Here is a 19477-nt window from a genome sequence, read left to right as displayed (position 1 = left end):
GCTGGAAACATTATTTTGAAATGAAAGCTGGGAACTAGATGATCATGGCCATAGATCGTTAATGCCATAGTGATCTAATGATTCCTTTTTTTTTTTAAAGCCCTTGTGTGGCAGGAGAGTTTGTAAGAGGTTCGGGCAAGGAATGGTATGGGGAAAGGCACTGTGTCACTCTCTGAATTTGCAGCAAAAACAACAGTGACACAGAGTATTGCCTCTAGCAGAAGCTGCCCTAGTTAACATGCATCAGCACTGCAAAGCCTTCATGTTATTTTTATCTCAGTGAAATAGTTCCAAGGAGCAAGCTGGAACAGAGTTAAAAGAAAACTGAGGCTATAGGGTATGTTTTGTGCTTCAATGAAGGCAATATGTTTGTACAGATCTTTGCTTCATAGAATGCAAGAGGTGGTCAAGATAGTCAACCACAATTTCAGAACAATGAGGCCACAGCATTTGCATTCCCCACAAGACACTTCATTCCCATGACTGCTTGTTATGGTGAGGCATACATTTCTACCTCACTTGTGTGAAACTCTCAAGATAGAGGACGGGCTGTAATTAGAGGCAGTGGGAAGCAAAGGGGTATCTTGGACCCTGCACTGCTGTTAACAAAGGATTCAACAATGTGCATCTCAAGCACAAAGTACCATCTTTGTGGACCCATTCAGTTGTGTGTGGGTTTTTTACTGCCTTGCACCCTGAATGGGGAGCCAAATCAGCTGCCAAGACTGTGGAACTCCCAGGACGCCTGCTTGGCCCCATTCCCTTCTGCACTTCAGAAGCACTCCTAAAACTATCAATTCTAAAAGAAGCATTTGGAATGGTCCAATCTTTGTGCTGCTTCCTGGATTTCAGTGGAGTTATCTGATGCTGCACTGACACATTGATACCATTTTGTTTACAATTGCCTGTTTGTTGTTGCCTTGATCTGGATGGCCTAAGCTAGCCTGATCTTGTCAGATCTCAGAAGCGCTAAGCAGAGTCAGCCTTGGTCAGTGTTTGAATGGGAGACCACTAAGGAAATCCAGGGTTGCTGTGCAGAGGCAGGCAATGGCAAAATCACCTCTGTTCGCGTCTTGCCTTGAAAACGTTATGGGGTAGTCATAAGTCAGCTGCGACTTGACAGCACTTTTTGCTGCCACAATCTATTGGTGCCTTTTACATTTTCTTCCATTTATTGGTATGATTTTTAAAATGATTTGATTATGAATAGAAGATGAACATCTTGGATTTATATCCCGCCCTCCACTCCGAAGAGTCTCAGAGCGGCTCATAATCTCCTTTACCTTCCTCCCCCACAACAGACACCTTGTGAGGTGGTTGGGGCTGGAGAGGCCTCTCACAGCAGCTGCCCTTTCAAGGACAACCTCTGCCAGAGCTATGGCTGACCCAAGGCCATTCCAGCAGGTGCAAGTGGAGGAGTGGGGAATCAAACCCGGTTTTCCCAGATAAGAGTCCGCACACTTAACCACTACACCAAACTGGAATGAACACAAAGAAAAATTCACCTGGTAAGCCAATTCTTTGTTCTGTTTGCCTGTCCTTGCATATTTATTGGCCAACCCCCATAACCTCCTGCCCTTGCATATTGATAGGCTAACCCCCATAACCTCATTGTTCAAACACTGCTTTTCATTCTGTGGTTCTTTAGTCACTCTTTGTCTGGCCTTCTTCTAGCTTCCTGTCCCTCCCCCCTCCGCCATGTTTAATGATCCTTGGTCATCTTAGGAACTGCTGTCAAGACATTTCTGACAAACGAGAGACAAGATCATGGGCTTAAGCTGTTTATTTCTGAGAAATGAAGGCTTCCAGGTCATCTAACACTGGAAGGCATCCCAACCCAAGGCATCCCTGCAAGATGAACTGCCTGTTGCCTTGTGTACCCAAAGACCAAGCATACAGAACACAGCATCTTCCTGTGCTCGTCTCTGTTCCTGCAGCCCTTTCTAACCCTGAGAAGCATTCCAAGGGTCATAGGCTGCCTCTCCATATGTGACCAGCACCATCATAATAAAAGTATACAGTCTAAAAAGAATGTACGTTCACAAATCCGTAACAGCTACCATGTACAAGTCTGGTTTGGTAGTACACTATGGTGAACTCCTTGGTGATTCTTCAGACCATCAGGGAATCCTGTAATCTCAAGTGCACACAAAGAGTATTAACCATTCCTACAGCCTTAATGCTCCAGCCAGATAATTTGTGCACCTTCTCCCATTTGAACACTAAATCAAGTACTGCTACTTAACCGGGCATGTCCAGCTGCCAAGTTAACATCCAATGCCCTATGAAGATATAACCTCCCCCAGATACTGACTGACTGACTCATGGAGCTGTACTCAACTAAAACTCCTTCTGGAGCAGCCATGAGTGTTGACTGCCATGCCAGAATTTCCCCTTATATGGTTTGAAAGTAGCAATATACCTCTTCAACAACATTAGGGAAAAAACAGAACTGTTCAGTAAAAAAAAGTTGCTAAAGAATCAGTCTCTGAAATAGGAACAGAAAATGTGCAATTCAAGTATTTTCATTGATCTACCCCCCCCCCCCCGCCCAAACACATGGCCATCCCATAGAAGTGAGAGTGTCACAGTGCTTGTGCAGTGTGAACAAAGTTGTTAGTCTAAAGGCACATATTTCTGGACTTGCTGAGCCCCAATTTCTGCCACATAGATCGCTCTGCTCTTCATGCTGATATCCAGAAGATGGGGCCTGACTCTTGCGGCCAGCTGAATCATATTCACCACCACACAATCTCCAATAGAGCCTACAGGTGGGGCGGCCAAAATTAAAACTCTGTCGATGTTCAGTTGAACTGTGATCATATACTTCTCATCAGCAGTTAACCTAGCAGGGGGAGGGAAGAAAGAGACACCATTTAAAGAAGAGGGAAAAGAGAGAATGATCTAATTCAGCTTGGATACAAAATGCGACTGTATTTAGCAGAAAGGCAATTCTGTGTGTATGTGGGGGAGTACACAGGTTCTCTCCTGTCAGAGCTGTTCTGGAGGCCCCCCCCCTTAATAATCCTAACAGTAGCCCCAAGTTAGGAGACAGCCACTCTGGAGGGTCTTCCAGCATTCTCAAGGCAATCTGGAGTAAAATATAGACAGGAGATGAAATTGCTGATAGCATCTGCTACTCATGAAGGAGGATTATGGGATCTAAACCTTTGTCTTAAACATTTTTAGCTCTCTTGTGTGACCAAACTTTTATTTTGCAATATATTGAAGTACATTCACCTATTCATATTCAAATATTCATATTCAAATATATTCAAGTACATTCACCTATTCATATTCAAATATACTTCTCCAATACATTACATATTTCCTCCCCCCCCCACTCTTATTCATGACCTCCGCCGGTACTTAAAACAGATTAAAAGCATATTAGAGGTAAATTCACAATTATAGAATCTTGATGAAGAAATAAGAAAGAAGAAAGAAAAATATATATATATATATGTCATTCACTAACCTTTTCACTAATAATCACTTAGCACTTATTAAACACATCGCACATAATTATTAATTCAATTCCAGGGCTTCCTCTATCTTAGTCTTATCTTAACTCTCATATATATATATTTACTAAGTAGCTATGTTCTACTAATACTTTTATCACAATAGCACAGTACCTCTTTATCATTAAAAGTTCACTTAATGTTGTCATGCTCTACTAAATATCTTTTCGCCATTATAAAATTTTTACACAAAGAGTTATCTTTCCCTAACCTTTTCTCTATAATTCCCTTAGTGCTTATTAAACACAAAACCCAAAGTTATACAACCAACTCCGGAATTCCAACTGTCTTGATTTTATCTTAACTCATATATACATAATTACCATGTAGCTATATTCTATTAATTCAATAATCACAATTCTTCTTTATCATTTAAAGTTCAGTTAATGTTATCATAAACCACTAAGTGGCTCTTCACCCTCCATTGTATTTCCACGTAACTTTGGAATTTACTCCAATCTTCTTTAAACTTCTCCAAATTGTTGTCTTTTAAGATTCTAGTAAGTTTGTCCATTTCACTCCAGTTAAGAACCTTTAAGACCCAGTCCCATTTTTCAGGTATTCTGTCTTGCTTCCACATTTGCGCATACAATGTTCTTGCAGCTGAAAGCAAATACCACAACAATGTTCTGTCTTGCTTCGGAAAGCTTTCCATTTGTAATCCCACCAGAAAGACATCTGGTGCTCTCTTAATATTATAACCCAAGATTTTCGAGATCTCCTGTTGAATCATTGACCAAAATTGTTTTGCCTTTTCACAAGTCCACCACATGTGGTAAAAAGAACCTTCATGTTTTTTACATTTCCAACACCTATCTGAGGCTTGATTATTCATTTTTGTTAACTTTTTAGGTGTCATGTACCATCTGTACAGCATTTTGAAACAGTTCTCTTTAATGTTATAACACGTTGATATTTTCATTGAATTCTTCCATAGGTGTTCCCACGTCTCCATTTGTATTTCTTTATTAAAATTAATCGCCCATTTAATCATTTGAGGCTTCACCACCTCTTCTTCTGTAGACCATTTCAATAGCAGTTTGTACATCCTTGAAATCAATTTTTCATTCTCGCCCAGCAGCATTTTCTCCATTTCTGTTTTCTCTCGTCTTATACCTGTAGTTTTAATGTCTTTCTCTATTAAGCTTTTAATCTGTAACAGCTGAAACCAATCAAATTTGTCCTGCAATTCTTCAACCGATTTCATTTCAACTTTGCCCCCCTTGAACTTTAGCAGTTGTTCATATGATGCCCATTTCCCTTCCTTTACACTTTGCGGCATACTTATTACTTCAGTTGGCACAATCCAAAGTGGTTTCCTCTCATCTCCATATTTACTTTATTTTTTCCAAGTATTCAGCAAACATTTTTAGCTCTCTTGAAAAAAATACACACATACAGATACATCCACTTTTACCTAAGACAGATGATATACGTACATCTTAATGGGTATGGACTGACATAAATCTGAATCTGCTAGCCCCACAGTTGCTCCTATGTACAAGTCTGAATGACTTAGTAGGAAAGAGCACCACTATGGAAAGCAGCCACATGGGTAGTCATTCACAAGGTTCTATAGGAGAACAGTGAATTGCACTGCAGGGATGCACCTTCCATGCAGCCACGTGAGATCACCAACACCCTCAGGCAACTTTTGTTCATTCAACATACTGGGAATGTCCATCTGGCAAAACAGGATCTAGACTGAAAAACAACCAACTACTAAAATGTTAGAAGAATTGTAGAAAAGAGCTCAAATTATGATGGACACACACGCAATAACACCCATATACCAGACAACAGGTTTTTTTTTAAAAAAAATCCATTTTTGTACAGGTTCTGAGATTTAAACCCCATTTGAGAAGCTGAATCAAACTTTTCTCATATGACTCTTCTATTTGATAGTGAAAGGATCAAAGTCTGTCTTGTTACTTGGCATCTCATTGTTGTGTCCATAATACTAGGCACCAAAATAAGGAGGCAGCACAGTTTCAAACACGAGTATAGTGTAGTAAGTCCAGTTCTATCTCTGTCTGGAGTTGCAATGACAACATCCTTTCTCCCTGTTCCTGCCCACACCAAGTCCTAGAGTGAACTAGGGCAGCCTAAAATACTGGCCCAAATTAAAGGAACGGGATGATCAAAACACCCATACCGATATTCAGAGCTTTTTTAGAGGACAAAAGCAGTTCTGGCTTGCTTGGTGTCAGGAGCTGTGGCCTGATATGCAAATGAATACCTGCTGGATTTTCGCTACAAAATAAGCCCTGTGTGAAACAATGGTGATGCCAGGGGTGTGTGGCCTAATATGCAAATTAGTTCCTGCTGGGCTTTCTCTACAACCCCCCCGCCCATATTCACACAAAGATAGTTATTAAAAATGCAAATTATCTTGGTGGATATGCTAGGCATGTTAAGACTTCCTATAAAATACCACAAAGAGTTCCTTTGTATTTCTCATGACTGTGTGTCAACAACAGTGACAACTCAATATGGCATGTGTTCTACAGTGTTTGGAAATAGGCATTCCCAGCAAAAAATGCATCAAAACATGGATCCCTATTGCCTACTTCATGCTTGATGTTAGCCTGAATAAGTGAGAAGACCACACCCCGCTCCCCAGCTGCCTACAACTGCATGGAACAGATACAATACCTGATGGAATAAGGGCCGTCTTCTATAAAACAGTTGCTCCAAGATCCCAACCATTCCCCTGTGGTTTTGTCAAACGCTTGGATCCTCTGATTGCCTCTGTCAGCCACCCATACCTATTCACACAAATAAAATACCTTAGAAAATACCTTGGCAAGTCTACATATACAAAACTACTTAATGAATATGTCTAAATTGGATTGTATCAACTGAGCATTAAAACAGGTTGGCATAACTTAACACAACTTGTTACAAATAACAGGCAAGTATTAATCTATATATTTAGTTTTGAATACATTCCGCCCTATGCATACAAAAAATCATAAAGGGCAGTCATCCATGGATAGGGAGGGATTTTTCTATAAATTTCACACAATCCCCATGTTTACAGGAATATCAGAGCGTGAAAGAAAAGGGTGGGCTTTTTAAAATGCCTCAAGCAGGCAAAGCCATGCCTGTGCTGGCACAGACATCACACCTCACAGAACTAAAAGAAATCTTAGCTGCCATTTTGGGGATTGCCTAGTAACCACCATAAACATTATGTAGCAGCAGGAAGCAGAGCAAGAAGATGGCAGGAGGGTGAAGGAAGTGCAGAGGTTGGGGAGGAAGACAAAAAGGTGGAAGGAAGAAGATGGCAGCAGCAGGAGAGAAGGAGCGGGGTCAGCAGGTATGGCAAGTGGGAGAAGAAAGGAGATAATGAAAGAGGTGGGGGGCAAGTATTTCCTTCCTCTCCAGCTGGTTTCTTGCTGGTTCTCGTTTTTTTTTCCTGTATCAATCCCAGCATCACACAGAAAACAAGAAAGAAGCATCACCTGCTCCGGTTCCGAGGCCCTGCTCTGAGTGTCCCTGTCTCCTGAGAGTCGGTGGGCAGCAACCTGAATGAGGGCCTTCTCATTGTGGCACAACAATACAACTCTTCCCCAGGGAGATCTGGCCATCCCTTTCTGTCACGGTTTTCCACCAGCAGATGAAATTGTTTTGGTCTCATCTAGTGATCTCTCCTCCCTGCTATGTGTTTGAACAAATTTTATGTGTTCCCAATATATGTATTTTAGTTTTGGTTTCTATTATTTTTACTTATTTAATGATATTGCTACCCTGCTCTTCTGCCCTCAGAGGGCCACCAAGTCAGCTAACAAATTAAAAACAAATTAAAATTTCATCTTAAATGGCATTAAAACCAAATAAAAAACAAAACAATTTAAAACCAGAACTTAAAATAAATGCAAAAGTTAAAAACAACATTATTTTTATGATGCATTCTTATTATATGTTGTTTTAACTCTTAGTGGCCTTGGTGGCCATGACTGAGTAGAAAGGCAGCATACAAATCTTGTAAAAAAAGAACAAACATCATATGACCACAAATTTTGACAAATGCATGTATCACTACTAAGGAACATCAGGCAAACCTACATTTGACAGCAAACCCATGCACGTTCCTGAGGAGCAGCAGTCAACCCCCCTGTAGAATGAGTCCCCGCTAACCTTTCATAACTGTTTGTTGACACTCACATATAGGAGTGAATCCCCCCCCCCCAAAAAAAGATGGGTGAACTGCAAATGGGAGGTGTTATATCATGGCAAGTTGTGCATTTGGTGATGTTCTGTTATTGAACTGTTTAGTTATTTTCCCCTGATCCCTGAGGGCCAAAAAGCCTGTACTGTAGTTTGATTTCACTTCCTGTTCTGTTGTTGGCTGTTAGATTCTGCTGTTGTTCCAATAAAATTTCCAATCCTTCTGGCACAGTGTGCTTGTGGAATTATTACGGGAGGTATTCAGAAACTTTCCCCACCTTCTCCCAGCTGCCCAAAAAGGTGAAGCTGGTGCAGCCTTATGCCTCAGGGCACAGAGGGCTGCAGTGGGGAGAAGGAATTGCCCCACTATTGCCCTCATATGCCAACTGCTCATCTTTCATCCCAATCACTTCCTGCCTCAGGGCACATCTTTGGCACCTACCTCAATTAGGCACACAGCCCAAACTTTGTCCTTCCTTCTGTAATAACTGTGCTATGCTTTCAGACTCGTGAGCCAGCTTCAAGGCATTTGTGCCTGCCAATGATCACAATGTTTGTCTGCTGCACTAATCTTAGTGCCCCCCCCCTTTAAAAGAACCATAAGGAGATCAGCATCTGACTGCCACCACCCACAGCCCTTCACGGAGTACTCTTTGTGTGGCCTTGCATCGAAATCACTGCCTTTATTCATTTTACTTAGTGCAAAACATAAGCAAAGTTTACTTTTCTATGTATGGTGCTTAACATGTAATCGCACGTCTCTGTAACATGGAGTTCCTCCAATGAAATCAGTGGCCTTTGCCAGGAATAACTCTGCAATTGTCTTCAGAAGCAGTAAACCTCTTGAGACCCAGTGTTGAGAGGCAACATGAGGGAAGGTCTTTGGGCTCGCTGCCCTTTTTGTCGGCCCACTCAGGCAGCTGGTTGGCAATTGTGTAAAACAGGATGCAGGGTCACAGTTCTGATCCAACAAGGCTCTTCTAGGTAGGGTTGCCAAGTCCAATTAAAGAAAAATCTGGGGACTTTGGGGGCGGAGCCAGGAGACATTGGGGGTGGAGCCAGGAACAAGGGTGTGACAAGCATAATTGAACTCCAAGGGAGTTCTGGCCATCACATTTAAAGGGACAGCACACCTTTTTAAATGCCTTTCTTCCATAGGAAATAATTAAGGATAGGGGCACCATCTTTTGGGGCTCATAGAATTGGACCCTCTGGTCCAATCATTTTGAAACTTGGGGGGGTATTTTGGGGAGAGGCACTAGATGCTATACTAAAAATTTGGTGCATCTACCTCAAAAAATAGCCCCCCAGAGCCCCCAATACCCACGGATCAATTCCCTATTATTCCCTATGGGAATCGTTCTCCATAGGGAATAATAGAGTGCCCAGTAGACATTTCCCTCCCCCCACGCTTTCTAAAGGGGGGGAGGGCCTCCAAACCAGGGAATCCCCTGCCCCCTCCCTCTCTCACACACACAAATACTTACTAGATCTTCTTCCTACAGAACTCTACTTGCTGTGAAAACGAAAGCAAAAGAAAGGGAGGGGCCATTCTCCATGGAAGCTATTACTGACCCTTTCCAATGAAGCCCTTCCTGTTTCCTGTTTCTTGCACAACCTTAAAGGCACACATTTTACAAATGGGTCAGGAGCTCTACAACTACATGATGCCTACACACATGTTCTCCCCCCCGCCCGCTACCGGATTTTTGGAGAGCGGGGGAGGAGGCTGCAAATTCGAGGGTCCCCCGCCAAAGCAGGGGGGTTGGGAAGCCTACTTCTAGGCATTGTAATAAAATTGTTTTTAATGCAATACAAAGATTACAGACAATGAATAAGAGCCATGCCAGAAAAATCTAGGGACAAACTTTTAAAACAAAGACTAACTCAATGCAGCATATATAGAGGGTTCACTGTAAGAATAAGCAGAATACAAAGACAAGGCAAAACCTGTGAACCAACAAAGAAATTGGAACCATATGCAGAAAACAGAATTTATACTACAGAAAGCTCCAATTCACAGCGTTTTGTTAAGAATTCCAATTACACGAGAGGAATTGTATATTTCAAAATTGGCCACTAGGTGATTCTATCAAACTCTACCACGGATCTCACTGGTACTTTACCCGTCCAAAAGAATCCACTGTTACACTGTGTGGAATCCTGAACTGTGCTGTGCCAGAACCATTCTCTCCACGCAGCCACAGAGTCTTCAAGTCTGTCAAGAGACAGGAATTGATAAAACACCATGTCAACCTATGAGTATAAAAGCAGACAACTTCCTTGTCTTAATCCTTTTTAGAAGAATTTCAAACTGGACTTAAGTTTAACATACAAAAGGGTTTCTCTTGTTATATGAGAAGTGTTTGCCAGTGAAAGTTTAATTCTAAGCCTACATTAATATTTTATGCACATTATTCTTGTTTTATTGTACAGAATAAACACTCAAACATATGAAAGTATTTTGTTCAAAAGAACTATGAAGGTGGTATAATATTAGGGAAAAAATAATACATGTGGCTTTTAAATAAAACAAAACCAAGCTTTGTTCTTTCCAGATGCATTCACCCACACAGCACAGTTGAAGGTCTAGATTTCTGCAGAATAATTTTCCCTGCATTACCGGCAAAGCCAGCACAAACAGATTATGGCAAACATTCTGAAAGCTGTTTGGGAAAAAAATTAATCTTTCTGTTTCAAGATGTAGGGATTATGCGCCACAGCTACCACGTAGAAAGTATTTTCCAAGCTCTATGGCCAATTAACATTAGTCAATAATCCCATAAATCAATTGTTTTATTCAAATTTGGGAGATTACATCAGGACATAACACATGCGGCAGAAGGCAGGAGGACAGAGGTCAACAAATCAGCTAGACTTCTTCAAGCAGTCAAGTTTAACAGCTTTGCAGGATCAGCTAGAAGTACTCCAAATAAGTCAATGAAATCAGGCAATGAAGAGAATCTTTACAGAATTGGAAACATGAGAGAGAGAGAGAGAGAGAGAGAGAGAGAGCGCTCTACTCTGAATAAAACTGTACTTTCCCCCTGCTTCTCCCTATAAGCAGGGTGGCTCGACTTAGTTTATAGAACCAGGAGACTGGATCTCAGTGACAGGCTCCATAATGAAAGCAGTAACTTTCCTGAGCAGAATGGGATTTTGCTGCCTCCTTTTTCCTGCTGCTGCCCACTCATCACCTCAGAATGCTGCTCTTGGGGGACAGGGAACCACAAGAATAGCATGAGGGGCAAATATGTTTATAAATTACTGTTTTTAAACTGTTGTTAGCCGCCCTGAGCCTGTCAAGGGAGGGCAGGATATAAATCTGATAAATAAAATAATAAATAAAATAATTTGGAAACCTGCAATAGAAGGGAACTGGCAAAAATCCCATCCTTTCCTGTTAGCAGAAATGATTGTTGTAGTAGTCCAACCCAAATGCTCCATTAAGCATGAGGTGTTTTCCCCACCTCATTATTAATAAAATTTGTGCAGGGTTCAGTTTAGGAGTCTCTACTGGGGGGCAGGAGTTACCCCTCTGAAAAGATTTCTTTGACATCATCCTGTTATCACCTGGCGGGGGGGGGGGAGGCTAGAATGCACGCCTCTCCTATTTCCCTTCCAAGATTGCACAGAACAATTTCAACAGAATGCTGGACAAAATGGGTCCCTGGTCTGATCCAGGAGGGCTCTTCTTAAAAGGCTAACAGCAGGTAAGGAAGAACACCTCTCCCCTCCCTGTCTGATCTGAATCAGGGCAATGAGTACCTGAAGGTTACCATTAAAGGATTCCCAGCCTCATTCAGCTTGACCATTATAGAGAGCAAATAATACTAAAATAGGAACCACTCTTGCTCACCAGGCAGTGCGACACTAAGCAGAGTCACACTCCTCTTGTGATCACACACCCCTTGTGATCAACCTGTGCTCGATATTACTTAAAAATCCATGGATTCTGGCTTGAAATTCTAACTTCTGTAACTCCATGTCTAAGCAGAAGAATGAATGACAGGTCAAATGACTGTGAAGGAACCAAAAAGGACCCAGAAAGGTTGAAGAGAAAGTAGCAGAGATAAAAGGAGATGGATGTCTTCAGAGAAGTCTGAGAAGAATGGCTTCAAGCAGAAGGAACAACAGTCAGTGTGCAAAGGTCACCAATGAAAAAGACCAGGCAACAGAATGGGAAAGGCAGAATCAGCACTTCAGATAATGAAAGATGGAGTCAGCAAAGATGGGAAGACACAAGTCTCTTATGAGTCAACAAAAAATGACAGCGTTTGAAGCTTGTGGGATGACTAGATTCACACATATTCTGCTAACATGCCAGCTCCTAGAAGGAGGTCTGAAGGACCATATAAAGAGAGACCAAGACTGAAGTAAGTTTAAGATCACCCAGGAACATGATGTCAACCTGACATAGTGGTATGCACATTGTTACTCGCTTCCATAACTATTCATGTTGGACTAGTTGCCCAACATGGTAATGTGTGTGAGTGTGTCACTGGAAAATCCTTCTGCTATTTGTTAAAATTTCATTCCTAATTCTAACAGAAGTTAAACACATAGTGGATCAGCAAACAAATCACTTTTCTTCTTGTTCATTCTCACTTCTTACAAGAACCCGAATTTGTTACCCTGTAATCTTACTGACTTCTATTAGGATTGCACTGTGGGTCAGCGAGAATAGAAAGCAGTTGAACACTGGTACTGAGATTTACATTTCTAAGTAAGCCAATAATATGCAACAAGCCTAAACCAGTTTGAAAGATTACATATGCCACATTTACATTCCCCGTCTTACCTTGTGTCAATTTGAGCAGACGATTATTCATCCCTCCATCGCCGTCTACAATGTAGATATCTCCAGTGTGTTCCACAAAAATCTCTGCTGGCTGATCGAATTGTATGGGGTTTGTCCCTGAGCCTGCTACTCCTGGGATGCCTATGACTTGAAGGAGTTTGCCTGAAGGACTATACTGCTTAATTGTGTGTCCATATTCACCTGCATTTAGAAAAGGCAAAGATTTCTCAGTAAACAGGCTGAGATGCCATTCAGAGTGCACTCATCTGCAATGGGACAGGAACTTGAGAGGGGACTTCTGGTTCCAAAATACACATCGAAGCTCTGTTTCCCACTGCACTTTATCAGGGTTGCCAGCTCAGGGTTGGAAATACCTGGAGATTTTGCAAGTGGAACCTGGGGAGGGAGAATTGCCCTGCTGCCAGGCCCCATTGCCCCACCACCAATCAGCTGACCAGTGGGGGGAGGAACTTACCCTGAAAAAGGGAAATCTAGCTGATGTGCAGCAACGTGTCTACAACACTGCCCACATGACCAAGAAATGACTTGATCATGTTGGGAACACTGGTGCTTGGGCAAAAGCTCTGTGGTAGAAACCAAATTGACCATATTGTTTTTGCCCAAATACTAGAATGTCCCCGACATGATGTCACTTTTGGGTACCATGGGCAGTGATGTAGGCACATGACTGCACATTGGTTAGGCCCCCCTCCTGCTCCTGATGAGCCCCACCCCCATCTCCTGTCAGCTGCCAACAGGAGGGCCTGGCAACCCTGCAGGGATGGCAAGGTTTGGAGAGAGGAAGGACCTCAGCAGGGTATAATGCCACAGGATTCACTTTCTTCCTTTATCAAAAGTTCATGAGATGAGTTAGGGAGAGCGCACAAATCCCTAACTTATCTCATGATCTTTTGATACAGGGAGATATTGAAATAAAGTGAAACCTTGAACAGTAGACCTAGAAAGAGAGGTGGGGGTTACCATGTTTTCAGTTATTGGGATAATGCCATAAAGTCAATCCTCCAAAGCAGCCTTTTCTCCAGGGGAACTGATCTTGGTGGTCTGGAAATCAAGTGTAAAAGCAGATCTCCAGGTACCCCCTGGAGGTTGGCAACCATATACTCAGTTTCACCTTATTTCACCATCACCACTAATCTTTGTACCTGCCATCTCTCTGGCATCTTCCAATATTTCTATGAACATCTAAAGAATCTGAATTAATATACTGAAAAAATTTAAAGCCCTGTGAGGCCTGGGACTGACATATCTGAAGGACCTCTCTCCCCATATGTGCCCCAAAGAGCTTAACATTCAGTAAATCAACACCTACTGGTTATCCCCAGCCTGAAAAATTGTCCAATTAGCCCCCCTTGAGATCAGGGCCCTGCCAGACCTTTTACCATTGCACAGGGCCTGCAAAATGGAGCTGTTCCACCAGGCCTTTGGTTGAGGTGACAGGTGCCCATGTAACTTGGTCTCCCTGCCGCAGCCTTTCCCTGCAAGGGCCAATTCTGAGAAGTTTGTGCTCAGTGGCACTGGTCGCTGACTTTGTGTTTTCCTAGCTGATGGCTGTCTGTTTTACACCTTATTTTAATATATTTATATTTTACCTGTTATTTTATATATTGTAATGCACCCTGAGCTTGCTTGCAGGGCGGGCGGAATATGTCAGCTAAAATAAATAAGTAACATTTGCACAGCTTCTTACTTGTTGCTTAGAAACTGGAAGTCAGCAAGCTGCATAAAACTGGGAGATTGAATTCTGAAACATTATGTAGGAGAAAACCTTTCCAAGTAAATGCAGAGGGCCTGGTCATAGTTATCTACCCATCATGATGGAAAACTGCTTTCCTAGCTGAGTACCACATGTCATTTGTTTCTTCCCCTGTCCAAAAAAACCAACAAATGTTTGCTGTACAAGTTAATAATCATGTTTTTCAATCTAATCTTACTGGCATATGATCACTTTTTCAAAACTGAATGCAATGGATAGTTGAGTGAGTTGTACATGGGCACTTTGTGTAAACAGTACTAGTTATACTGAACCCTAAACTGGATATTATAAAATCACTGGCATGGATCTTTCACTGATTCCCCAGTACAGATTTCTGACTGCTCCTAATGCTTTTGGGGGGCTCTCCTGGCCCCCTGAAGCAGCATTTTGGGAAGCATTTTGGGCCACAGAGGGCAGGGGAGGCAGTAGCACAAAGATGCAAGCCACGGTTTTGTTCCATGGTAACATTTTTACCTACCTGTTCCAACATCTGTGATCCACACTGAACTATCATTGGCTGTGTTCAGTGCAAAGATGCCATGGGGCATTTCAAGGGTAGTATTCCATGCTTGTAAGAGATAGCCTTCCTCAGAAAACACTAGGACCTTTGGCACATGATCGCCTCTCTGAAGATACACAGACATAACCAAAGATGAGCAGTTATGTTCAATTATTGCAGTGGCAAATGCTAGGCCTTTTGTCAACTCTTTATAGGAACTCAACATACTCTCATTTCTCTTAATGACTGGAAAGTAGTTCCTTCCCACCAGCTCTATTTGTCAGTGTTTGTGGGGGGGGGGGGCGGGCAGAATACTGATCAGATCCTTCTTACTGCTGAGTTTACTGGGATATCTACTACAAAACCTGCTATAAGCAAACTGTTGGTAAGCCAGAACTACCCACAGGATCTGCCTCTAATCTGACACTGTTTCCATCAAAAAGAAGATACCTCTAAGAAAAACATAAGCCAAGAATACAGGCGTCCACCTTCCTCTCTTTATTTGTACCTGGAGAAATACTGCTGGTGATCAAACAACTTGACCCAGATCTATATAACAGAAAGTTAAATTCTAAACTCCCAGCTTTAGGAGATCCTCTGCCATGAAAACAAGATGCAACAACTCCCCAGAGTTGGAAATGACTGGTGCTTGCACAGGGGACTACCTTTACCTTTAATGTTAGCTGAAGCACCATCTCTATGAAGACAAAGCCTCATATTTCCTAGGCTAAGAAAACGACCATTAACTGTGGTGGCTTGCTAGCATCTTCTAATTTTACCAATTAAAGCGTTCTTCACTGGCTTTGTTATGCTGAGCTATTCAGTTCTAAAAAACCGGCAAGTGAACTGAGATGAGAGAAAGGCAATCCAATAAAATTTAGCAAAGAATGGGGGAGGGGCCTTGGCTCAGTGGCAAAACATCTGCTTGGCATGCAGAAGGCCCCTGGTTCAACCGCACACATCTCCACTATGGACATGGTAGAAGGTGATGGGAAAGACCTCCATTTGAGGCCCTGTGGATCCACTGCCAGTCTGAGCAGACAATACTGACTGTGATGGATCAAGGGTTTGATTCAGTCAGGGCCAGTGTCAGGGTTTTTGGCACCCCAGGCCACTGGCCCAACCCTGCCCCAATGGGTGAGCACACGTCACTGCCTGGCCACTCTCACTTGCCCAGGTCTGTGCAAGGCAGGAAGGCAGGCTCTGAGCAGGGCACGTGGTGCCACCTGGCCTCTTTTGCCTGCCCAGGTCTGCACAGGTCCAGGCAGGCAAGAACAGCTGGGTGCTTTGTGTGCCATTGGAAGCCTGCCTTCCCTTCCCCTTCCCTTCCTGGGTCTGAGCAGTGAAGACAGGCTACAAGCGGTGCACATGTCACCACACTACCGCTTTCAGCAGCCCAAGTCTGTACTGACCCAGGCAGACAAGAACGCTGTGCGTGCTTGGAGGCTGGCACAGCCCACCCCTGTGACCAGGTGGTACCTTAGACAGCCACCTACCTGGTCTACTGGGATGCGCTGGCCATGGATTCAGTATAAGACAATTTCATGTGTTCAATGGACTGCCCAGAACCTACTTTTTCTGTCATCATCATCCCCCTCTACTAGACAGGACGGAAGAGCACTGCCGTTCCTTACCTGTCCCACGTAAACTAATCCATGGATGTGATCCACAGCAACGCAAAACGTTTGACCAGTGAACAGTTCTGGAAATTTAGGCCAGCTGAGATCAAGTTTGTAGAGCTGCTTCTCAACCCTCCAGGGAGAGAAGAACACCACCAAAGGCTTTAAAACAAATGATGAGTTGTTAAAAAAGGTCCTTTTCAGAGAGCAGCAGTCAATTGTTTAGCACCTCACCTGCCAGGAGTGGAGGGAAATACAGATGGGGTCTCTCACTTCCAACAAGTATGTGAGGGGAATACATTAAGCCAGGGGTCCCCAGCTTGGTGCCTGATGGCATATTAGTGCCTGCCAGCACCTTTCCTAGTGCCTGCCAAGTGTTTTTAAAAAGTGGGGAAAGCCTGATGGGGCTTTTGCTCAACAAGACTTCTGATTGGCTGTGCAGATTTTTAAAAACATTGCTTTGGCAGCAGCTGCTAGTACAGCAAAAGCTACCATTTCATGGTGTGACTGAAGGTAAACTGCAGCTGCCATTTTGAAGCTGACTCTGCCTTCAGCAGTAGCCATTTTGTGTCTGTGCACACCATGCTGTGTCAGAATTCCAAGGGTGCCATTGGCTCAAAAAGGTTGGGGGCCCCTGCATTAAGCAATTATGACCAGAATACATAAACTCAGAGAGGTGTTGCAAGCAGTGTTCCCTCTAATCTGAGTTAGTGTGAGCTAGCTCTCAGTTTTTTAGCCTCTGGCTCACACATTTTTGTCTTAGATTAGTAAGGTGGGAATGGCCACAGAGCAAATTAATTTATGCAGCAGCCAAATCGCTTGCTCGCGACTTTCAATGCCAGTCGCTCAAGAAGTATAATTTTTGCTCACGAGACTCTACAGCTTAGAGGGAGCATTGGTTGTGACAGGGGAAAACCACATGTTTTACATGCTGGAGATCTCTGATTTCCATGCCCATCATTTTCATTTATAAGATCGTAGAAAGCAGGCACTGAGAAAAATCATTCTCTGCTTGGACAGCCACTACCATCAGAGATAGATAGACCAACATCGTGACTCAAGATAAGGCAGCTGATTCAAACCAAGGTCTCCCAAGCTCAAGCCCAATATTACACAAGCTATGTAGCAAAAGAGCAACAACAGCCACAGAACTTTGAGGGTCAGGGGCAGCATGACTTTTAAGGACATAGCAGGAGGCCCGCAGGATCAGGTCAGTAGTCCAACTAGTTCAGTATCCTGTTTTACACAGCAGCCAATCAATTGCTCTGGGGTCACAGGGGTCAAGGCCTTCCCCGATGTTGCCTCCTACCACAGATATTCAGAGGTTAACCATTTCAAGATTTCATTTCGGCTAGTAGTCATTGATGGACCTCTACTCTATAGATCTGTCTAACCCAGGGGCCCCAACCTTTCTTGAGCATGCGGCAACATTTAGAAGCCACAGTTTGGTCACCCCTGTTCTATAAAAACACTTAGTGGAAGCCAGGAGAGGTATTGGTGGGCACTGTGTTGCACCCAGGCATCATGTTGGGAACCCCTTTTGAAGCCATCTACGTTAATGGATTGATTGTTGAACAATAGGGGGAGAAAAAAACATTTTGCCCCTGGCAGTGGATTCCAAACATTAATTAATTCTTCCAGTAAAGAAATACTTCATTTTGGCTGCCAGTTAATTCTAAATTCTACTTGCTGGAAACACACAATTGGAGAAAGCTTAATGGTAAGTTAATTACTCTCAGTACTCTCAGGATACATATGCCCATCAATCTCCAATTTTGACATATTTATTTCCTTCACAATGTCCCCCCACCTGGAATTACACCCAAACAAATGGTAGCCATATAAATAAAGCTATTTATTCCTGTTTGGTCCTTAAATCTGTTAAACATCTTCATTATACTGTATGCTAAATTACTTCCCTCACCCTCTACCTATATGTATGGACTGATCATTTCCATTTCACTGTATCTGAAGAAGTGTGCCTGCACACAAAAGCTTATACCTTGAATAAAACTTTGTTGGTCTTAATGAACATAAGAGAGGCCAAGTTGGATCAGGCCAATAGCCCATCCAGTCCAACACTCTGTATCACACAGTGGCCAAGAAAACCAGGTGCCGTTAGGAGGTCCCTCAGTGGGGCCAGGATACTAGAAGCCCTCCCACTGTGGCCCCCCAAGGCCCAAGAATATAGAGCCCCAAACAGAGAGTTCCAACAATATGCTGTGGTTAATAGCCACTGATGGACCTCTGCTACACAGGTTTATCCAATTCTCTCTATGCCACACTGGACTCAAACTTTCTTTTGATTACAACCCAAACGGGACTCAGCTATCAATCAGGCAGCCCCTCCCCCCTCCAAATACCATCTCTCACTTCAAGCCAGCCTGTCTTCACCTCAGATTCACACTGGCAATTCCAGCCCACCTTGCAGGATCATTGTTCAGATGACAAGAGCAGTGCATGTACAGATATTCTGAACACGACAGAAATAGGCGCATACTTAAGATTCATACTTATCAGTTGTCAGATCCAGTACAGTCACAGCCCAAACTGTACAGCACTATCTGAAAATTTATATCAGTCCCAAAGGAAATAACCTCTGGCTGAAGATGCTTTTAAAAACATCCGTCGCTAGACTTCCCCGCTAGCTAAAGAAATAATAGCAAATTCATCACACGACTTTTAATACGTGATTAAACACACACAGATTTACAGGTGAATAAGAGAAAAAACTTTGAAGAAAGCAGACCATGTGCAAAGCCAATATTAGGGCCAATACTGATTATTCCAAATGATAATAATTACCATCACTGTTGTTAGTTTATGATCATTAGTATATCGGCCAACCCACCTGCGACCCAGGCCCAGAACCATACAGAGCTGCCAGCAGCAAAAGCGAGGCAACCCCTCCCAGCAGCAGCAACCAAGCACGGCAACACAGGCGCAGCCCCATCGGGGCGCCCCTAACGACCCCCTTCAATTCTTCAGGCCAGAGGAGTCTTAGCCCTCCTCTGGGTCATGTGCGCATGCCCAAGACAGAGAACGCCCCCGCCGCGGAGGATTAAAGCAAAGCATCTCGGGAGATGG

At 43.1% G+C, this 19477-nt stretch overlaps 1 protein-coding gene across 1 annotated transcript; it reads right to left on the bottom strand.

Moving 5' to 3' along the window:
* Positions 1-1768: 1768 nt before the first annotated feature.
* On the bottom strand, positions 1769-19458 carry NHLRC3 (NHL repeat containing 3). The gene is made up of 7 exons (XM_060233117.1): positions 19242-19458; positions 16406-16552; positions 14751-14898; positions 12499-12699; positions 9824-9915; positions 6180-6292; positions 1769-2845 (listed from the first exon to the last, which is right to left on the bottom strand). The coding sequence occupies exons 1-7, from the start codon at positions 19341-19343 to the stop codon at positions 2617-2619; spliced, it is 1032 nt and encodes a 343-aa protein (XP_060089100.1). The 5' UTR covers positions 19344-19458; the 3' UTR covers positions 1769-2616.
* Between the last annotated feature and the right edge of the window lie 19 nt (positions 19459-19477).

This window comes from Heteronotia binoei, chromosome 1 (genome assembly GCF_032191835.1).
Source record: "Heteronotia binoei isolate CCM8104 ecotype False Entrance Well chromosome 1, APGP_CSIRO_Hbin_v1, whole genome shotgun sequence".
NCBI lineage: Eukaryota > Metazoa > Chordata > Lepidosauria > Squamata > Gekkonidae > Heteronotia > Heteronotia binoei.
This window is presented reverse-complemented; position numbering and strand designations above follow the sequence as displayed.